Here is a 15,814-nt window from a genome sequence, read left to right as displayed (position 1 = left end):
GGCTGGACTATTGTAATTCATTATTATCAGGTTGTCCTAAAAGTTCCCTAAAAAGCCTTCAGTTAATTCAAAATGCTGCAGCTAGAGTACTGACGGGGACTAGAAGGAGAGAGCATATCTCACCCATATTGGCCTCTCTTCATTGGCTTCCTGTTAATTCTAGAATAGAATTTAAAATTCTTCTTCTTACTTATAAGGTTTTGAATAATCAGGTCCCATCTTATCTTAGGGACCTCGTAGTACCATATTACCCCAATAGAGCGCTTCGCTCTCAGACTGCAGGCTTACTTGTAGTTCCTAGGGTTTGTAAGAGTAGAATGGGAGGCAGAGCCTTCAGCTTTCAGGCTCCTCTCCTGTGGAACCAGCTCCCAATTCAGATCAGGGAGACAGACACCCTCTCTACTTTTAAGATTAGGCTTAAAACTTTCCTTTTTGCTAAAGCTTATAGTTAGGGCTGGATCAGGTGACCCTGAACCATCCCTTAGTTATGCTGCTATAGACGTAGACTGCTGGGGGGTTCCCATGATGCACTGTTTCTTTTTCTTTTTGCTCTGTATGCACCACTCTGCATTTAATCATTAGTGATCGATCTCTGCTCCCCTCCACAGCATGTCTTTTTCCTGGTTCTCTCCCTCAGCCCCAACCAGTCCCAGCAGAAGACTGCCCCTCCCTGAGCCTGGTTCTGCTGGAGGTTTCTTCCTGTTAAAAGGGAGTTTTTCCTTCCCACTGTAGCCAAGTGCTTGCTCACAGGGGGTCGTTTTGACCGTTGGGGTTTTACATAATTATTGTATGGCCTTGCCTTACAATATAAAGCGCCTTGGGGCAACTGTTTGTTGTGATTTGGCGCTATATAAAAAAAATTGATTGATTGATTGATTGATTTCCATTTAAAAAAAGCCACTTTTCTCAGTTGGAGATTTGAACTGTAAATGTGCTTCAGTTCCTTCTTGATTTTCTGCACGGGGATGTGCAGCGGGAATCTGTGCTGGGTCCAAACTCCCACCTGGCATTACGTCACATATAATGACTGAGACTTCGTCACTGCTTATAGCCATAACATCTATCTAACATCTAACAGGTATTTTTTGTTCAAAATGCTGAAGTAAAACATTCCTTGGTTGAAAATGGTAATATAAGAAATTCATATTTTGAGTGAGAAGAAGAGGAATTTATTAAACTAGAGGTCAATCTCAGCGTGTTCCCTTGTGTTTGCAGTAATTACATGAAGTAGTTTGACACAAACATACTGCTCGCTGCCTCTAGAGATCTTCCCAAGTCCAAACTTTTCAAACAAGAGGGATGTGCATGAACTGATTTCTATAAATAAAGACCAGGTCTGAAAATAAAGCACAGTTATTAAGAATTGGTCTAAACTTTCAAAAAGCTAAATGCAACAGATTTTTAAAGCATGAGTGGATTCTTACTTTAAATTAACTCATCACCTTTAAGAAATATTGCGTAGAAAATGTAAATGATTCTACCTTAAAAAAGGCGTTGTTTTATCCATGAACTTGAGACCTGACCAAGAGTTTACACGTTCTTTTATCTCTCCTAACAGGAGGGCAATCACAGTTGAATCCCGTCACATATACACAGATTCCAGGGACTTACAAATCCTCACAGATACAAAGAAATCAAATATTTTGTGATGATCAGTCGGATAATCCAACAGTGATAATTCTATCGCAAAAAAGAAAGCCGCCACTAATCGCCATTCAGAACAGCTTATGTCTGATTCTAATACGATCATTTGCTCAACAACATTTGACAGCAGATTAACAATTCGGTGTGTGTGTATGCATGTGTGTGGGGGGTTAACCCTGTGGGTATTTATTAAGGCTCATTAGGCATTTGAGCATCACAGTATTATCCAAACTCTCACCTCTCCTCTTCCTCGCTGTTATATTTCACACTTATTCTAATTAGTTAATGCAAGCACACTGCACTCTTTGAAAATCCAAGACTTGCTGCAACAGAACAAGGACTGACTAATAGTTTTACCCAACTTGGCTCAGGTCTTAGACCAGGTCCCGGTTTCATAAAGCAGTCTATTCTTTTTGTCTACTAAACTTACTTAGTCAACTACGGTTAGTCGCCCAACATTATCCGTCTAATTTCCGATGCACATTGACGGCTAAACTGGTAGATTAACCGTTTTTGTTAGTCAACAATTTTCATGGGTATTGCGGCCTTGCGAGTGCTGTTACCAAGAAACGGTCCATCTGCTACAAACATGGCTGAGTCCGCCACAGCAGAGGAGAAGCACTCCTAGCTTCGGCATCCGTAAACCTTCTCCAATGGATTATTCTGGTCCCGGAACACCCGCTCCCGCCACAAGTCTCTCCTTCGTCCCTCCTCCATCAAGTGGTAGTACATCATAGCTGCCTTTTTTGAGGTAAGTTACTGATGTTTTGTTGAGTCCTCTCTACCAGGCTAAAAACTTCAGTCAGCTAACACCAACGTTTAGCTGCTAAGCGCTTTGTGCAATGACTAACACCAAAAAATTAGCCAACTAAGTGAGTTTAGTTGACTAAACAAGCTAGACTGCTTTATGAAACCGGACCCAGGCCGTGGATTGGATTAGCTGGCTTGGCTCACCTGTGGGACAGTCTCCGAGGAGACCTTTTCCTAGCGGCAGGAGGCCTAGAAGCCTCAAAGTCAAGGCTTTTTGTATCAGCAGCCTGGCTGGGTCCCCGAGCAGACTGGAGACCTGAAGAACAGGAAGGAGAAAGCAGGGATAAGAGCATTAAGAAGATGCTGACGTGGAGGAGGTGAAGGAGACAGAAGAACACAATGCTCAACAAAGCAAAAGGTCCAGAAAAGAAAAGGAGAGAAGACTGTAAAAAAATAAAAATACAATGTAAAAGGGTGAACCCAAAGACCATGTTTGTCAACACCAAAGAGGTTAAGACACATTTCCTGACATTTTGTCTTCATGTGTCTTCATTAACCATCAGAATAACGTTCAACCCCTACCCTCCCCAACCCCAACAAAAACAGTCCAACCGTGGGTTTATAACTGCTCCTATAATGGACTTTATGGACGACTGGTGGCTAACTGTGGGGCTTTGACCTTGCCCAAAAATCCACAGCACAACCTAGATGCTATGACACCAGGTCAGAAACATTTGTATTCTTCGGACACACATCAAACAGCTCTGCATGGCCATATTTCCTATCAAATTGGCTTTTGTGTCGGATTGTCCCATGTCAGGGTTTTTGTCACTGATTCTACGGTCCACTGCTAACCAGCAAATGTTGGAAAGAACACAAAAACCAAGAAACAGCTGAGGGTGGGGAAAGCTCCAGGTATCTGCAGCACTGGAGCTGACCTCAAGGGTGGATCCAGAAGCGGGGCCGGAAAGGTACTGGCCCCAGGTGAAATGCAAATGACCTCTGACGTGCCCCTGTCCTCTCAAAACACCAATAAATTATTTTATAATGTAAATTTACTGTGATACCCACTCTAGAGCAGAAGATGGTGGTAATTTACTATTAAGATGGATGACAACTTCAGTAAAGCAAAAAGAAGAAGAAGAAGGCCAATAAAAAAAACAAATTGACTTAACCAAAGTCTTTGCTTTCATGAAACTGCTTTTTAAAAATATACAACGTGTTTGAACAAGGAACAATTTGGAAAATATATTCAATGATGTATCTTTCCTCAAATATGAAAGTGTAGCCAACAGCAAAGGAATGACCTTTCCAAAGAGTAACGTGTACGTGGGGGTTGGACACATACTTGGCCCCCTGGGACGCCCACGTTTTACCTGACTCCAGCAGACACGTGGCTACTTTCAAGAGGAGGAGAATGGACTAGTTGTCTGGCTGGGTGGTTGCCATCCAAGATCCACGGTGGTTCTATAGTGTGGTGGATGCTGTGACATGCGGCACCAACACATGCTGCCAGACATGACCTGACTTGTCATCACTTTAGATAGTTCAATGAGAGGCCAAGTAATGTATGACCAGAAAGGTACTTTTGGTTCTGTGTCATTTTTTTTAAACATTTTTTTGAGAGATCATGGCAAACACACAACCAAATAACTCAAATGATGATGAATATGTGGGTAGTAAAGTATATGAGTGCTACATAAAACATTCACTTGGCTCTTTTAACTTTCACTTCTTCAATAAAAGTAAACACCAGAGACATTTTAAATATGCAAACCAAAATGCGGAGGGGAAATTCACCACCTCAAGGTCATCCTTGAGTCAGAAAAAAGAAAATTAGGTTTGATGGTGTTACGTTTTATGATATACACACGCACACACACGCAAACAACTGCCACGTTGAAGCGTCAGCACTGACCTATGTAAATCAGCACACGCACACACACACACACACACACACACACACATAGGAGGCAGGCGTCTTACGCTGCGGATGCGTTTGTCTTTGATGTGTAGAAGCTGCTGCTGGGCGAGCTGCATATGCAAAAGGTTCTGAAGGACTAGTCCATTACCAAGCATAGCACTCTGCAGGGCAAAAGAAGACGCACATGATTGTGACACCTGCATGACCGCGCTCATACAAAGACGCACAGATAGACGGTGACGTGTTTGTGACCTGGTGAGCTTTCCCCAGCGTGAGCAGAGCTGTGCTGAGAGGAGGTCGGAAGAACGGCAGGCTGCCGTGGCGACCGTATTTCCCTACGAAACACAGAGTGGCAACAAATTAAAACATCAATCGCGGCTGCTGTTGAGATTTGCTTTTGAAAAACGTCTTTCCACTAATGTACTAATATATAATCATCTCATCAGTCATGCACACGCAGAATGATTAAAGAGACAAGCCATCCATCAATCAGCTGTAGCACATTTCCAGCAAACAAAGGCAAAGCAGCTTGTAGGATATTAGTGTTCCACAAAGCAGCTTTAACATTTTCAAAGTTCAATTTGTATTTCATATTGGAGATATACTTGAAAAGAAGCCCAATCAGACTTCAATGCAACAGGCAAACAAAAAAACAAAAAAAAAGAAGAAGAAGAAAAGAAAAAAAAAAGCATACTCAAGCCATTTACTGGAATAATCCATCTGTCCTAAATGTCACTGCTGCTGGAGGCTGCCTCCAAATAATTAGAGATAACGTTGAGTTTCTGCATCACACTAATGGCTTAAACCAGACAGCTGTGAGCAAGTGCACAAAACTTTATAAATATATATAGACAGAATTTTGTTCTTCAAAACCATGTTGTAGTTTATGCAAAAACTACTGGAGTTTTATCCCACTCAGCATGTGAGTTGTCATTTGGTAAGGAGGTTTAGGAAATCTTCTTGCACATGCGTGAGCATATCAGTCGTGAGCAGAAAGCCTTAGAGTGAAGACATGTAATGGCCCTCATTGGATTTTCATTTACTGTAACATGACAGAACGACTTGACCAAGTGACTGACAGAAAATGGACTTTGGTCATGAATGACCCTTGTGTCACCATACAAGAATTTACAGAGGATGTGGGGATTAGCACAGGTTTGGTACATTTCATTTTAACGGAGGATTTGGGCACGCAGAAAGTGTCAGTAAAATTCATGCCGAAGCTGGTGATGGCAGAGGAGAAGCAACTGTGTAAGTCTTGCAGCCGCTCATTCTGCTCAGCTGATTCAGGCTTTCCTGGCCAAACACAACACTTGTGATTCATCAGAGTCCCTATTCTTTCACACACAGTTCTCCCAGCGGTTCTGCCAGTTATGGAAACATTTTTTGAAGTCCTCTTTGGAATGATGTCCAGCTGGGCTGTCACGTACAACATGGTGTCTTCTCATGACTCAAATTGAGTCCGTCCATTGTGTAACAGTAAACAAAATTTTGGCGAGGACTCATTACATGTCTTCACTCTCAAAACTGTTGCCCGTGACTAATGTGCTCTAGGGACGAGAAAAAAATTCCCATTTGCCCAAGAAGGTTCTCTGCACCTCCCTATAAGGTTGGATACTTTTTGAATGCACTTTGTATATTAAGTGTAAGATAACAAACTGAGGTAGAAACCAACAACTCACTTTTTCATATATTCTGTAAGTATACACCATGATATTTATTTCTGATGATGAAACTTTAATAGCATGAGCAAATTTAAAGTGAAAAAAAAAACAACATTCTGATATTTTTCGTCTCCCTCAGATTGCTCTTTACGGAACCTGTGGTTAAAATATGTATAGGTCTGTCTGGAATAATGTGTTGTTGGAACACTTCTTATTTGCGTAATACAGTCTTATAAAGGTACAGCAGCTGTCTCCATCATCGGTGGAGAAAGAGTAACATTTAATCATGTTCATAATTTTAGACTCCAATTGTGCATGCTCTTCTTTAAAAGCCCCACCTCCCATTTCCTCTCCTTCCTGTTCTCATTTGGTCTGGTGATGTCTCACGGTTTAATTTTAATATCTGATTAGCCATTCATCAAATAATGAAGTCTTCAACGAGGTGATTATGCCATATAGGAGGGCCTAACAAAAGAACATGCTCTTATAATAGAGCTTTGATTATCACCAAGTGCCCCCGAACTGCAAAAACTCCTCAATAGATGGAGTTTAGAACACTGATACGGTTTAGTGATATGGTTTTGAATTGACATGCAAATCTGACCACAGACTCCTTAAATATAGATTTAAAGCTGGAAGTTGAAGGCTTTTATTTGTACATTATCAAGGGGACTGCACCAGCTACAAAATATGGACACACAAAAAAATACAACAATTTTTTTCAAAAATACTAATATTAACCAAAATATACAGCTTCCTTAATGTGTATAAGTTTCCTGTCTTACTGTATGGTTCTGAGACTTGAAAGTTAAAGCCTTGGTCCCACCAAATAATGAAGCCATGAATAATGAGCCACATATGGATTTTTCAGTAATTATTTGAATAATGATCAATGTATAAATTTATCACGTATCTGCTATGAAGAAGCCTCTGTGTGCCTCTAAGTACCTCGCATGTGCCACGTATCAGCATCTAATGAGCCACAACTGACCTGTCATTTGAGCCCTGTCCAGCCTCGAATAACACGTCGCTGCACATGAGCCACGTCAAGCCACATATAATCCACTGCCAGGGCTCAGTGGGACTGCTCTGGATTGGTTTAGATCAGGACTTCCCAAAGTCAGGAGCGCCACAGCCCCCTTAAAAATCTGACTTGCCTGTGCGGCCCACTCAGTAATTACATCGGTAATACATCGTGATACAGGATATTCTCATTTACACCTAACTTTTGTGTTGCATTTTTCCCAAATTTACAAAGTAAAATGTCACCTATTCTGGGCTTTGGGTGAATTATAAACAACAAACAAGCTCTGAACATTCAAAATGTTAAATATTTCAAAAAATATATTTCAAAATGTAAAAAATATATATATTTATATTTGTTTTTACATTTTTTTAAATCTTTTGTGTCTTTGTGTGTGTTTTGTAAAGAGGCTGAATGTGACTCAAAAGTTGTTTCGTAAAATAAGTTTAGACCAGTACATTTCATGATGATAAATAAATATCTAAATAAACAAATCTAATTTAAAATAGGTTAATTTGACCTGAAGGCAGCACAAGGGTTAATAAGTATTTTGTGTGTGTGTATATATATATATATATATATATATATATATATATATTTTTTTTTTTTTTTTTTTTTTTTTTTCCTACAAATAATCAGTGTATCTGGTTAATCTCTCGCGGCCACCCAGGGGGCCCCGGACCCCACTTTGGGAGACACTGGTTTAGATCTTATCTGTCTGAGAGATCAGAATTACTCTCCATTGGGGGTGCCAGGTCATTGAGCCATCCTGTCTCTTGGGGGGTGCCTCAGGGATCAGTCCTGGGACCAGGGATGGGTACTGATAAGATTTTATCGGTATCGATATCATTATCGATTCCGCTTATCGATCCGATTCCTTATCGATTCCTCCTGTGAATTTTCTGTGTACTAAAAGTAGGCTTTACAGGTTTTCTATGTCAACAACATTTTATTGAGTCTTAAAGTACATAAATAAGAAATTGGTCACTGGATCCTTGATCTCTGGACATAAACAGAAATAAACAAAATCTGTATTTTTTTGTCAAAAGCATTTCCTTTCAGACATAAGGGCATGTAAGTCTCTCCATACGTCTGAGTTGAACTCAGACGGCTGCTGGAGTCTGCAGGTCTGCAGCCATACAGGTTTGGGCTTATCAGTGCAGGGCGTCTCATTTTGGGAGGAAAAAAAAGCCATTTTGATCAACTGCAGTTTATTGTTTGCATTACAACGTTTGGAAAGAGGTGTCATTTAATTTAAACGGCGATTTGCTTTGAAGTTCTAAATTCCGAGCGGACTCGACTCAGCAGAGAGCGTGCAGCGTCTGGAGCAACGGAACAGAGGATGATTCTCATTTCTTTCTTGCAACAAGACAGGACTCCCAGTTAGTCACTTTAATCTGCACAAAAGTGACTCACAATTGACATATTTTAATAGCTTTGAGGGGGTTAAGAAGCGGAGTTGCCGCTTCTGAAGAAGAGCAAAACAATCACCAACAAAGCAGAAGATCGAAGCACTGCTTCATTGGTTCAAGGTTCAAAGCAAAGTCGCGCTGCAGAAACGGTTGATTACAGACCCGCTGCAGTGTCTGTAATCAGTGTAGAGAAATGATCATTTTCCCAACAAACACCCTCAAAAACAACAGCCACTCTGAAGGACTGATAAGGGAATCGTTAAGCAAAAAGGCTATTGATGTCGGTGGATCGAATCATTTCTTAACGATACCTGAAAAGAACTGTTTTCTGATACCCAACCCTACCTGGGACCCCTTCTATTTAATCTGTATATGGTGCCACTTGGATGGATCATCAGCAGTTATGGGGTCTCATTCCACTGCTACGCTGATGATACTCAGTTGTTGTATCTGAGTTGTTGTATCTGAGGCTGGGTTGCAGTGTGTCTGAGACCCCATCTGCTTTTGCTCCATCTTCATTGCCCTCTGCTTCCTCTCCTTCTCTAGCTACCCCTACTTCTACTCTCACAACCTGTCAGGAGGAGATTAAGGCTTGGATGCAGCAAATTCAAATTCAACAACACAAAATCCTCAGCATAGCCTTTTCTGGTCAAAATATCGCTCTTTCCACCACAGTCACCAACCTTGGTGTCATTTTTGATCCACAACTCACTTTTGAATCCCATATAAAACACGTGTAAAATCTCATTTTTTCACCTTCGTAATATAGCTAAACTTAGGCCCACACTCCCCTTTCTGATTCTGAAAAGCTCGTCCACAGCTTTGTCTCCTCCAGACTGGACTACTGCAATGCACTTCTCATTGGGACTCCTAGCAAGAACATACAAAGACCAGTATGTCCAGAACAGCATGGCCAGGGTCCTGATGAGAGTGCGTAAGCATGAGCACATCTCTCCCATCCTCTGTTCACTTCACTGGCTTCCTGTTTCTGCCCGGATCACATACAAAATTTCACTGCTTACTTTTCAACGTTTATACGATAACTCCCCATCATACCTAACAGAACTCCTCACCCCTCAGTGTCCTGCACGTTCTCTTCACTCCTTCAACACCCATCTTCTTATTATTCTTAGAACTCCACCATAGGAGACCGTGCCTTCTTCACTGCAGCCCCTCATCTGTGGAATGTCCTGCCTCCTCATCTGATGGCATCACAGACCATTGAAGCTTTTAATAGGGCCTTCTTTTTACCCAATATTTTAACTGACATTTGAATTTTTGCTTCCCCTGTTGTTCTAGTGATTGTTTTAATAATCTGCCTACTTTTTGTTTCTGTTTTTATCAATCATTCCTTTTAATTGCTGTAGTACTTTGAGATTTATTGCAAATGTAAAGTGCATTACAAATTAAATTTATTATTATTATTATCCATGTAGCGCCATGTAACACGATGTTGGTGTATGTTTTGGCATGGGTTTGGTCCAAACTTCCAGCCCTCCCACACTTGGTCCCTTTAAAGTGTGGGTTTTCCATTCACAGCATCCATTCAAGATGTCACATTTTTTAAACACAGTCCAAAAAAGACACTCCTGCACAGTCCTGCTGGTGTGTGCGCATCCGTGCGTCAGGCTGCAGTTCACCTGTGTTCCAGAGTCATTAAATGCAGCAGTTCTGTGTGTTCACCCAGCTCTCTGTGAGCAAAAAAAAAGAGACATCACAATGAGGTGGTTGCTTTAACTATATACACCCGCAACTGTGTCAATCAACCTATATTCAACTGAATACACAACAAAGACAAGATATTTAATGTTCAAACTGATAAACTTTATTGTTTTGTGCAAATATTTGCTCATTTTGAAATGGATGCCTGCTTACATTGCAAAAAAGCTGGGACAGTGGTACGTAGCCACGCTGTTGTAACACGTGAAGGATGTGGCTTGGCATTGTCTTACTGAAATAAGCAGGGATGTCCCTGAAAAAGACGTTGCTTGGATGGCAGCATGTGTTGCTCCAAAACCTGGATGTACCTTTCAGCATTGATGGTACCATCACAGATGTGTAAGTTGTCCATGCCATGGGCACTAACACACCCCCATACCATCATAGATGCTGGATTTTGAACTTTGCACTGGTAACAATCTGGATGGTCTTTTTCCTCTTTTGTCCGGAGGACAAGATGTCCATGATTTCCAAAAACAATCTGAAATGTGGACTCATCAGACCACAGCACACCTTTCCACTTTGCGCCTGTCCATTACAAATGAGCTCGGCACCAGAGAAGGGGGTGACGTTTCTGGATGTTGTTGATGTATGGCTTTTGCTTTGCATGGTAGAGTTTTAACTTGCACTTGTAGATGTAGCGATGAACTCTGTTAACCGACAATGGTTTTCTGAAGTGTTCCTGAGCCCACGTGATAACATCCTTTACACAATGATGCTGTTTTTTTAAAAGGGATCAAAGGTCACGGGCATTCAATGTTGGTTTTCGGCCTTGCTTCTTACGTGTAGAAAGTTCTCCAGAATATCTGAATATTCTGATTATATTATGGACTGTAGATGAAGAAATCCCAAAATTCCTTGCAATTGAACGTTGAGAAACATTGTTCTTAAACTGTTGGACTTTTTTTCATGCAATTGTTCACAAAGTGGTGATCCTCACCCCATCTTTGCTTGTGAATGGCTGAGCCTTTTGGGGATGCTCCTTTTTGATCCAATCATGATACTCACCTGTTTCCAATTCATCAACTTTCCTATTCTTTTGTTGCCCCGTCCCAACTTTTTTGAAACGTGTTGCAGGCATCCATTTCAAAATTAACAAATATTTGCACACAAACAATAAAGTTTATAAATGGTAAATAGACTGCATTTATATAGAGCTTTTCCATCTGCATCAGACGCTCAAAGCGCTTTACAATTATGCCTCACGTTCACCCCGATGTCAGGGTGCTGCCATACAAGGCGCTTACTACACACCAGGAGCAATAGCGGATTAAAGACCTTGCCCAAGGGCCCTTAGTGATTTTCCAGTCAGGCGGGGATTTGAACCGACGATCTTCTGGTCTCAAGCTCAACACCTTAACCAGTAGACCATCACCTCCCCCTCTCTCAGAACCACTATTCTCCCACGACTGTTAAATAACTGGACTCGTACCAAAAAACATGCTACATGGCTCATTATTCATCATTCATTATTTGGTGGGACCAGGGCTTAACCAGTGACCTAAAGGGATGACTAAGGGATGACAATGGATGGCTATTTCCAAGCATTGAGAATGAGACCTGGGGCAGTTCGATGGTTTGGTGGATGTCATGGCACTGGACACTCGCTCAGTACTTTGTGTATATATATATATATATATATATATATATATATATATACACGAGGTCTGTGAGAAAAGTATCTGACCTTTTTTATTTTAGGCAAAAAATATATGGATTTGATTCATATGTTTTTACGTCAGCCAAGCTTGAACCTTCGTGCGCATGCGTGAGTTTTTCCACGCCTGTCGGTTGCGTCATTCACCTGTGGGCAGGCTTTGAGTGAGGACTGGTCCACCCCTCTCGTCATTGTTTCATTGCGAGGAAATGGCGGAATGATTTGGGCTTTTTTCCATCAGAATTTTTTCAGAAACTGTTAGAGACAGGCAGCTGGAAACCATTCGAAAAATTTATCTGGCTTTCGGTGAAAATTTTACGCGCTTCACAGAGAATAAGGAGTGTTACTACAGCTTTAAGGACGCCCCACAATGGCACACAGTGCGCCGCGCTCCGAGCCGCCATCGAGAGGCAGAAACCACCACATCATTTCTAAATGGATGGCTGTGTGGAGCTGGGACCGTCGTGTGCAATTTCTCTGGTTATCACAAGAGCTGGACATCAGCTATTTTCCGGCAGATTTCACTTTTAACAAGAGATTTTGTCATGGAAAGCCGCGCGGAGGCTTCGCGCGTCACGACCGATTTGCTGATGAAGCGAGACAAAGGAACACCTCCGTTTCGGAATGTTAGAGGACAAGTTGGGACAAGCTTATCTCGGCTTTCAGTGCTTACCAGTCGAGTGAGTATAAGAGAAATTGTGGAAAGCTGGACATGTCCCAAATGATGTGGTGGTTTCTGCCTCTCGATGGCGGCTCGGAGCGCGGCGTGCCGTGTGCCATTGTGGGGCGTCCTTAAAGCTGTAGTAACACTCCTTATTTTCTGTGAAGCCCGTAAAATTTTCACTGAAAGCCAGATAAATTTTTCGAATGGTTTCCAGCTGCCTGTCTCTAACAGTTTCTGAAAAAATTCTGATAGAAAAAAAGCCCAAATCATTCTGCCATTTCCTCGCAATGAAACAAGGACGAGAGGGGTGGACCAGTGCTCAAAGCCTGCCCACAGGCGAATGATGCAACCGACAGGTGTGGAAAAACTCACGCATGCGCACGAAGGTTCAAGCTATATGTGTGTGTGTGTGTGTGTCAAAGTAGAGTCTGCAATTCAGTGTCTTGTTTAACCAGCAGTTGACCCCTGACCTTTGAGATAGACAACCAGTTTGACAGACTTCCCACATGGCAGTGTGGTGCAAAAATAACAATCATAAGCTTTTGGCAGATGACGGCCTGATCAATAGGGGTGTCACAGTACACAGAAGTCAAGGTTCAGTTCATATTTCTGTTTATACGACACGGTTCGGTATGGGTTTGGTAAAGTATCTTTGATCAGAGCAGCAGAGAGCAGCTGTGAGCCATGTTAGCACTGTGAGAAATAGTGTAAATTAAACTTTCTTTTTTCATTAAACCTTTATGAATTGGATTCAAGGTTTTAGGCAGCGAGCCGTCCAGCCGTCATTTGGGTGGTCAATTTTCAAAAAAGATGGACGAAAAAATAGTGGGTGGCCTGTTTAAAGCTGTCTAAAATTAGGACTGGGTCCAATCGCTGGAGCCGTCTGTGTGTGTGTGTGTGTGTGTGTGTGTGTGTGTGTGTGTGTGTGTGTGTGTGTGTGTGTGTGTGTGTGTGTGTGTGTGTGTGAGTCGGCTGGCTGCGAGGAGGGGCGGGGGGGAGGGGGGTATGAGCCACTTCAGTCAGTGCATGGAGAAAGTGCGGAGAACACAGAATGAAGCAACACATTAAGAAAAGAAACAAAACTGTGGCGCTGCCTTTATTTCTCCCCGGACTCTTCTGACAGTACGTTCTGTTCACACCGTGTGCACGTCGGTGACAGTTATACTGAAATTATGCGATGAAATAAATGGTCAAATAAGAATACATAAATGAACATTATAAAAATCACACACGTGTGTTTAAAAAAACCTGATGTGGAGAAAGTGATGTTCAGAAGCATAAATCATATAAAACAGGTGAGAACTCTGAACTTTTACAGCCTTTAACAGGCTGTTATTTTCCAAAAATATTTATTTTAGAGGGCTTAAAGTAGTTGTTTTATGTTCAAGCACAAAATGTGACTGAGGAGGAGAAAAAAGAGGAAATGAACTCTAGTCAGAATAAAAATACAAGCTGCTGATTTTTGCTATTTTTCAAAGTTATTAGGCTGCAGCTCTGCATTTCATTTATTTCAAAGTAACTTCTTATTATTTTGAAAAATCATGAGAGTCAAATCAGTCTGCATTGTTCAGTTTTTCCTGCACGTTTGTGTATTTTTATATATATATATATATATATATATATATATATATATATATATATATATATATATATATATATATATATATATATATGTGTGTGTGTGTGGAGCCAGAGTCCCTTCCATATTTTGTCCATTTTAAGTTTGGGTTTTGTGAAATGACAGCATCTTATAAAACTGTACTTTATACAGATTTGAAATCATTGTACGCAGTGTTGCTATTCAGCGAACATCTCACCCGTGACATTTTACACTATTTCATGGAAACGTCAACTTTTGTTATAAATTTGTGGCGTTGTCTGTTTAAACTCCACTGCGTAACAGGGACAGTGATTCAACAGCAAATGCCTGACCAGTATGCTTTCGCTTTTAGGTTCATATTTTGGAATAAAAGCTTCTCAAGTTTGTGGTTGAGAAGGAATGTGGCCCGGGAAAGGGAAGTCTGGGGTCCCCTGCAACAGCTGTTGCCCCCGCGACCCGATCCTGGATAAGTGGTTGAAGTGATAAAGTTTCTGGTTGGAATAATCCGGTGGCTCGCTTCAAGTGCCTGGTTTGTGGTTTCCCTCTGTTCAACTGCCTCACACACAAACGGCAGACTGAGGGGTGTGGCCACGCCTGCAGCACTGGGAGAAGTAAAACCACGCCTCCTGCACAGAGCATGAAACTAGAGTGGCACACAGTCTGTGGTAATGAGATGAAATGACAGTAACTTATGAAAACAAATACGTGGGTATGTATAATCGTACTGTGCAGAATTCTACCGTGTATTTTGCATACAGCTCTGTGCACTGAACCATTGCTGATGAAGTGCACGGTTCAATACAAATACATGCATTGTGACACCCCAACTGACTGAGTTAGCTGCATTGTGATTTGGGTTTATTGATCTTCACGTCCCTTTTCACTCAGGTGTCTTGTATTTTGAAATCTGGACATTAAGTTCTGATAGCTTCTGTATGAATTAGTTTAACGTCAGGTCGAACATTTTGTTCTTCCTTCTCTATATCGTATTTCCCCAAAATTGTGTACATTCAACCATTTAGCTCTGCTCAGACAAAAAAAAACATAAATAAATCCTGCACCACATAGTTGTCAAATACATGTCATGTGATTCTGTCATATGACTTCACCCTAGATGAAAATAAAAAGAAGAACTATTGCCTGGTGCTTTCAGTACCAGTTTGGTTAAAATTAAACTGCTGTTATTGCGTTCAGTGCTTTCTGCCTTCCTCAAAACATACTCAATCCTTGATCTTTATCACCACACCTGTCTTACAGGGTCCCCATTCACCGACACTGTCAGCAGAACAAAACAAAGAATAAATAAAAATGATCCACGTGCCACACAGCAGCACCTGTCAGTGTCATTTACAGCCAAACCTCTTTTCCCAGTGTGATACGGCCGCATGAGGATCTGCAGAGCAGCCGGGTTGGTCATGCTGGTCAACAGCTGAGCCAGGTTGGGTTCTGGTAGCAGACCTTTCCTGTTGCTCAGAATCTGGAGAAGAAGCAAACACATGCACATACATTAGTTAGAAGTATCTGTGTGTTTGGGTGTAGGCTGCGTTGTTTATTTTGGTCCTTTAGAAGCGCCTGCCGACTGACTGCACTGTGCATTACTTTTGCTTACATCATCATGATGGGTGTGCTACGTCAGCAAAGGGAAGATGATTTGGGAGTGAAAAGAAAAAAACGACAGAACTGTTTGAGAAAAAGAAAAGAGGCAGAAGGGGAGACGAGGGAAAGTGAATGTGACAAAGTGTAACTGTTACGACAT

General features: G+C 41.5%; 1 protein-coding gene across 1 annotated transcript in view; it reads right to left on the bottom strand.

Annotated features, from left to right (window-relative positions):
• raver2 (ribonucleoprotein, PTB-binding 2) overlaps positions 1 to 15,814 on the bottom strand; it is a 359,833-nt gene that overhangs the window by 40,044 nt on the left and 303,975 nt on the right. The window contains exons 6-9 of the mRNA XM_034179562.1: positions 15,418 to 15,535; positions 4,571 to 4,653; positions 4,381 to 4,479; positions 2,599 to 2,710 (exon numbers count right to left, since the gene is read on the bottom strand). Coding sequence (XP_034035453.1) covers positions 2,599 to 2,710; positions 4,381 to 4,479; positions 4,571 to 4,653; positions 15,418 to 15,535 — 412 coding nt within the window. The remainder of the gene's footprint in view (positions 1 to 2,598; positions 2,711 to 4,380; positions 4,480 to 4,570; positions 4,654 to 15,417; positions 15,536 to 15,814) is intronic.

Source organism: Thalassophryne amazonica, chromosome 10 (genome assembly GCF_902500255.1).
Source record: "Thalassophryne amazonica chromosome 10, fThaAma1.1, whole genome shotgun sequence".
Lineage (NCBI taxonomy): Eukaryota > Metazoa > Chordata > Actinopteri > Batrachoidiformes > Batrachoididae > Thalassophryne > Thalassophryne amazonica.
This window is presented reverse-complemented; position numbering and strand designations above follow the sequence as displayed.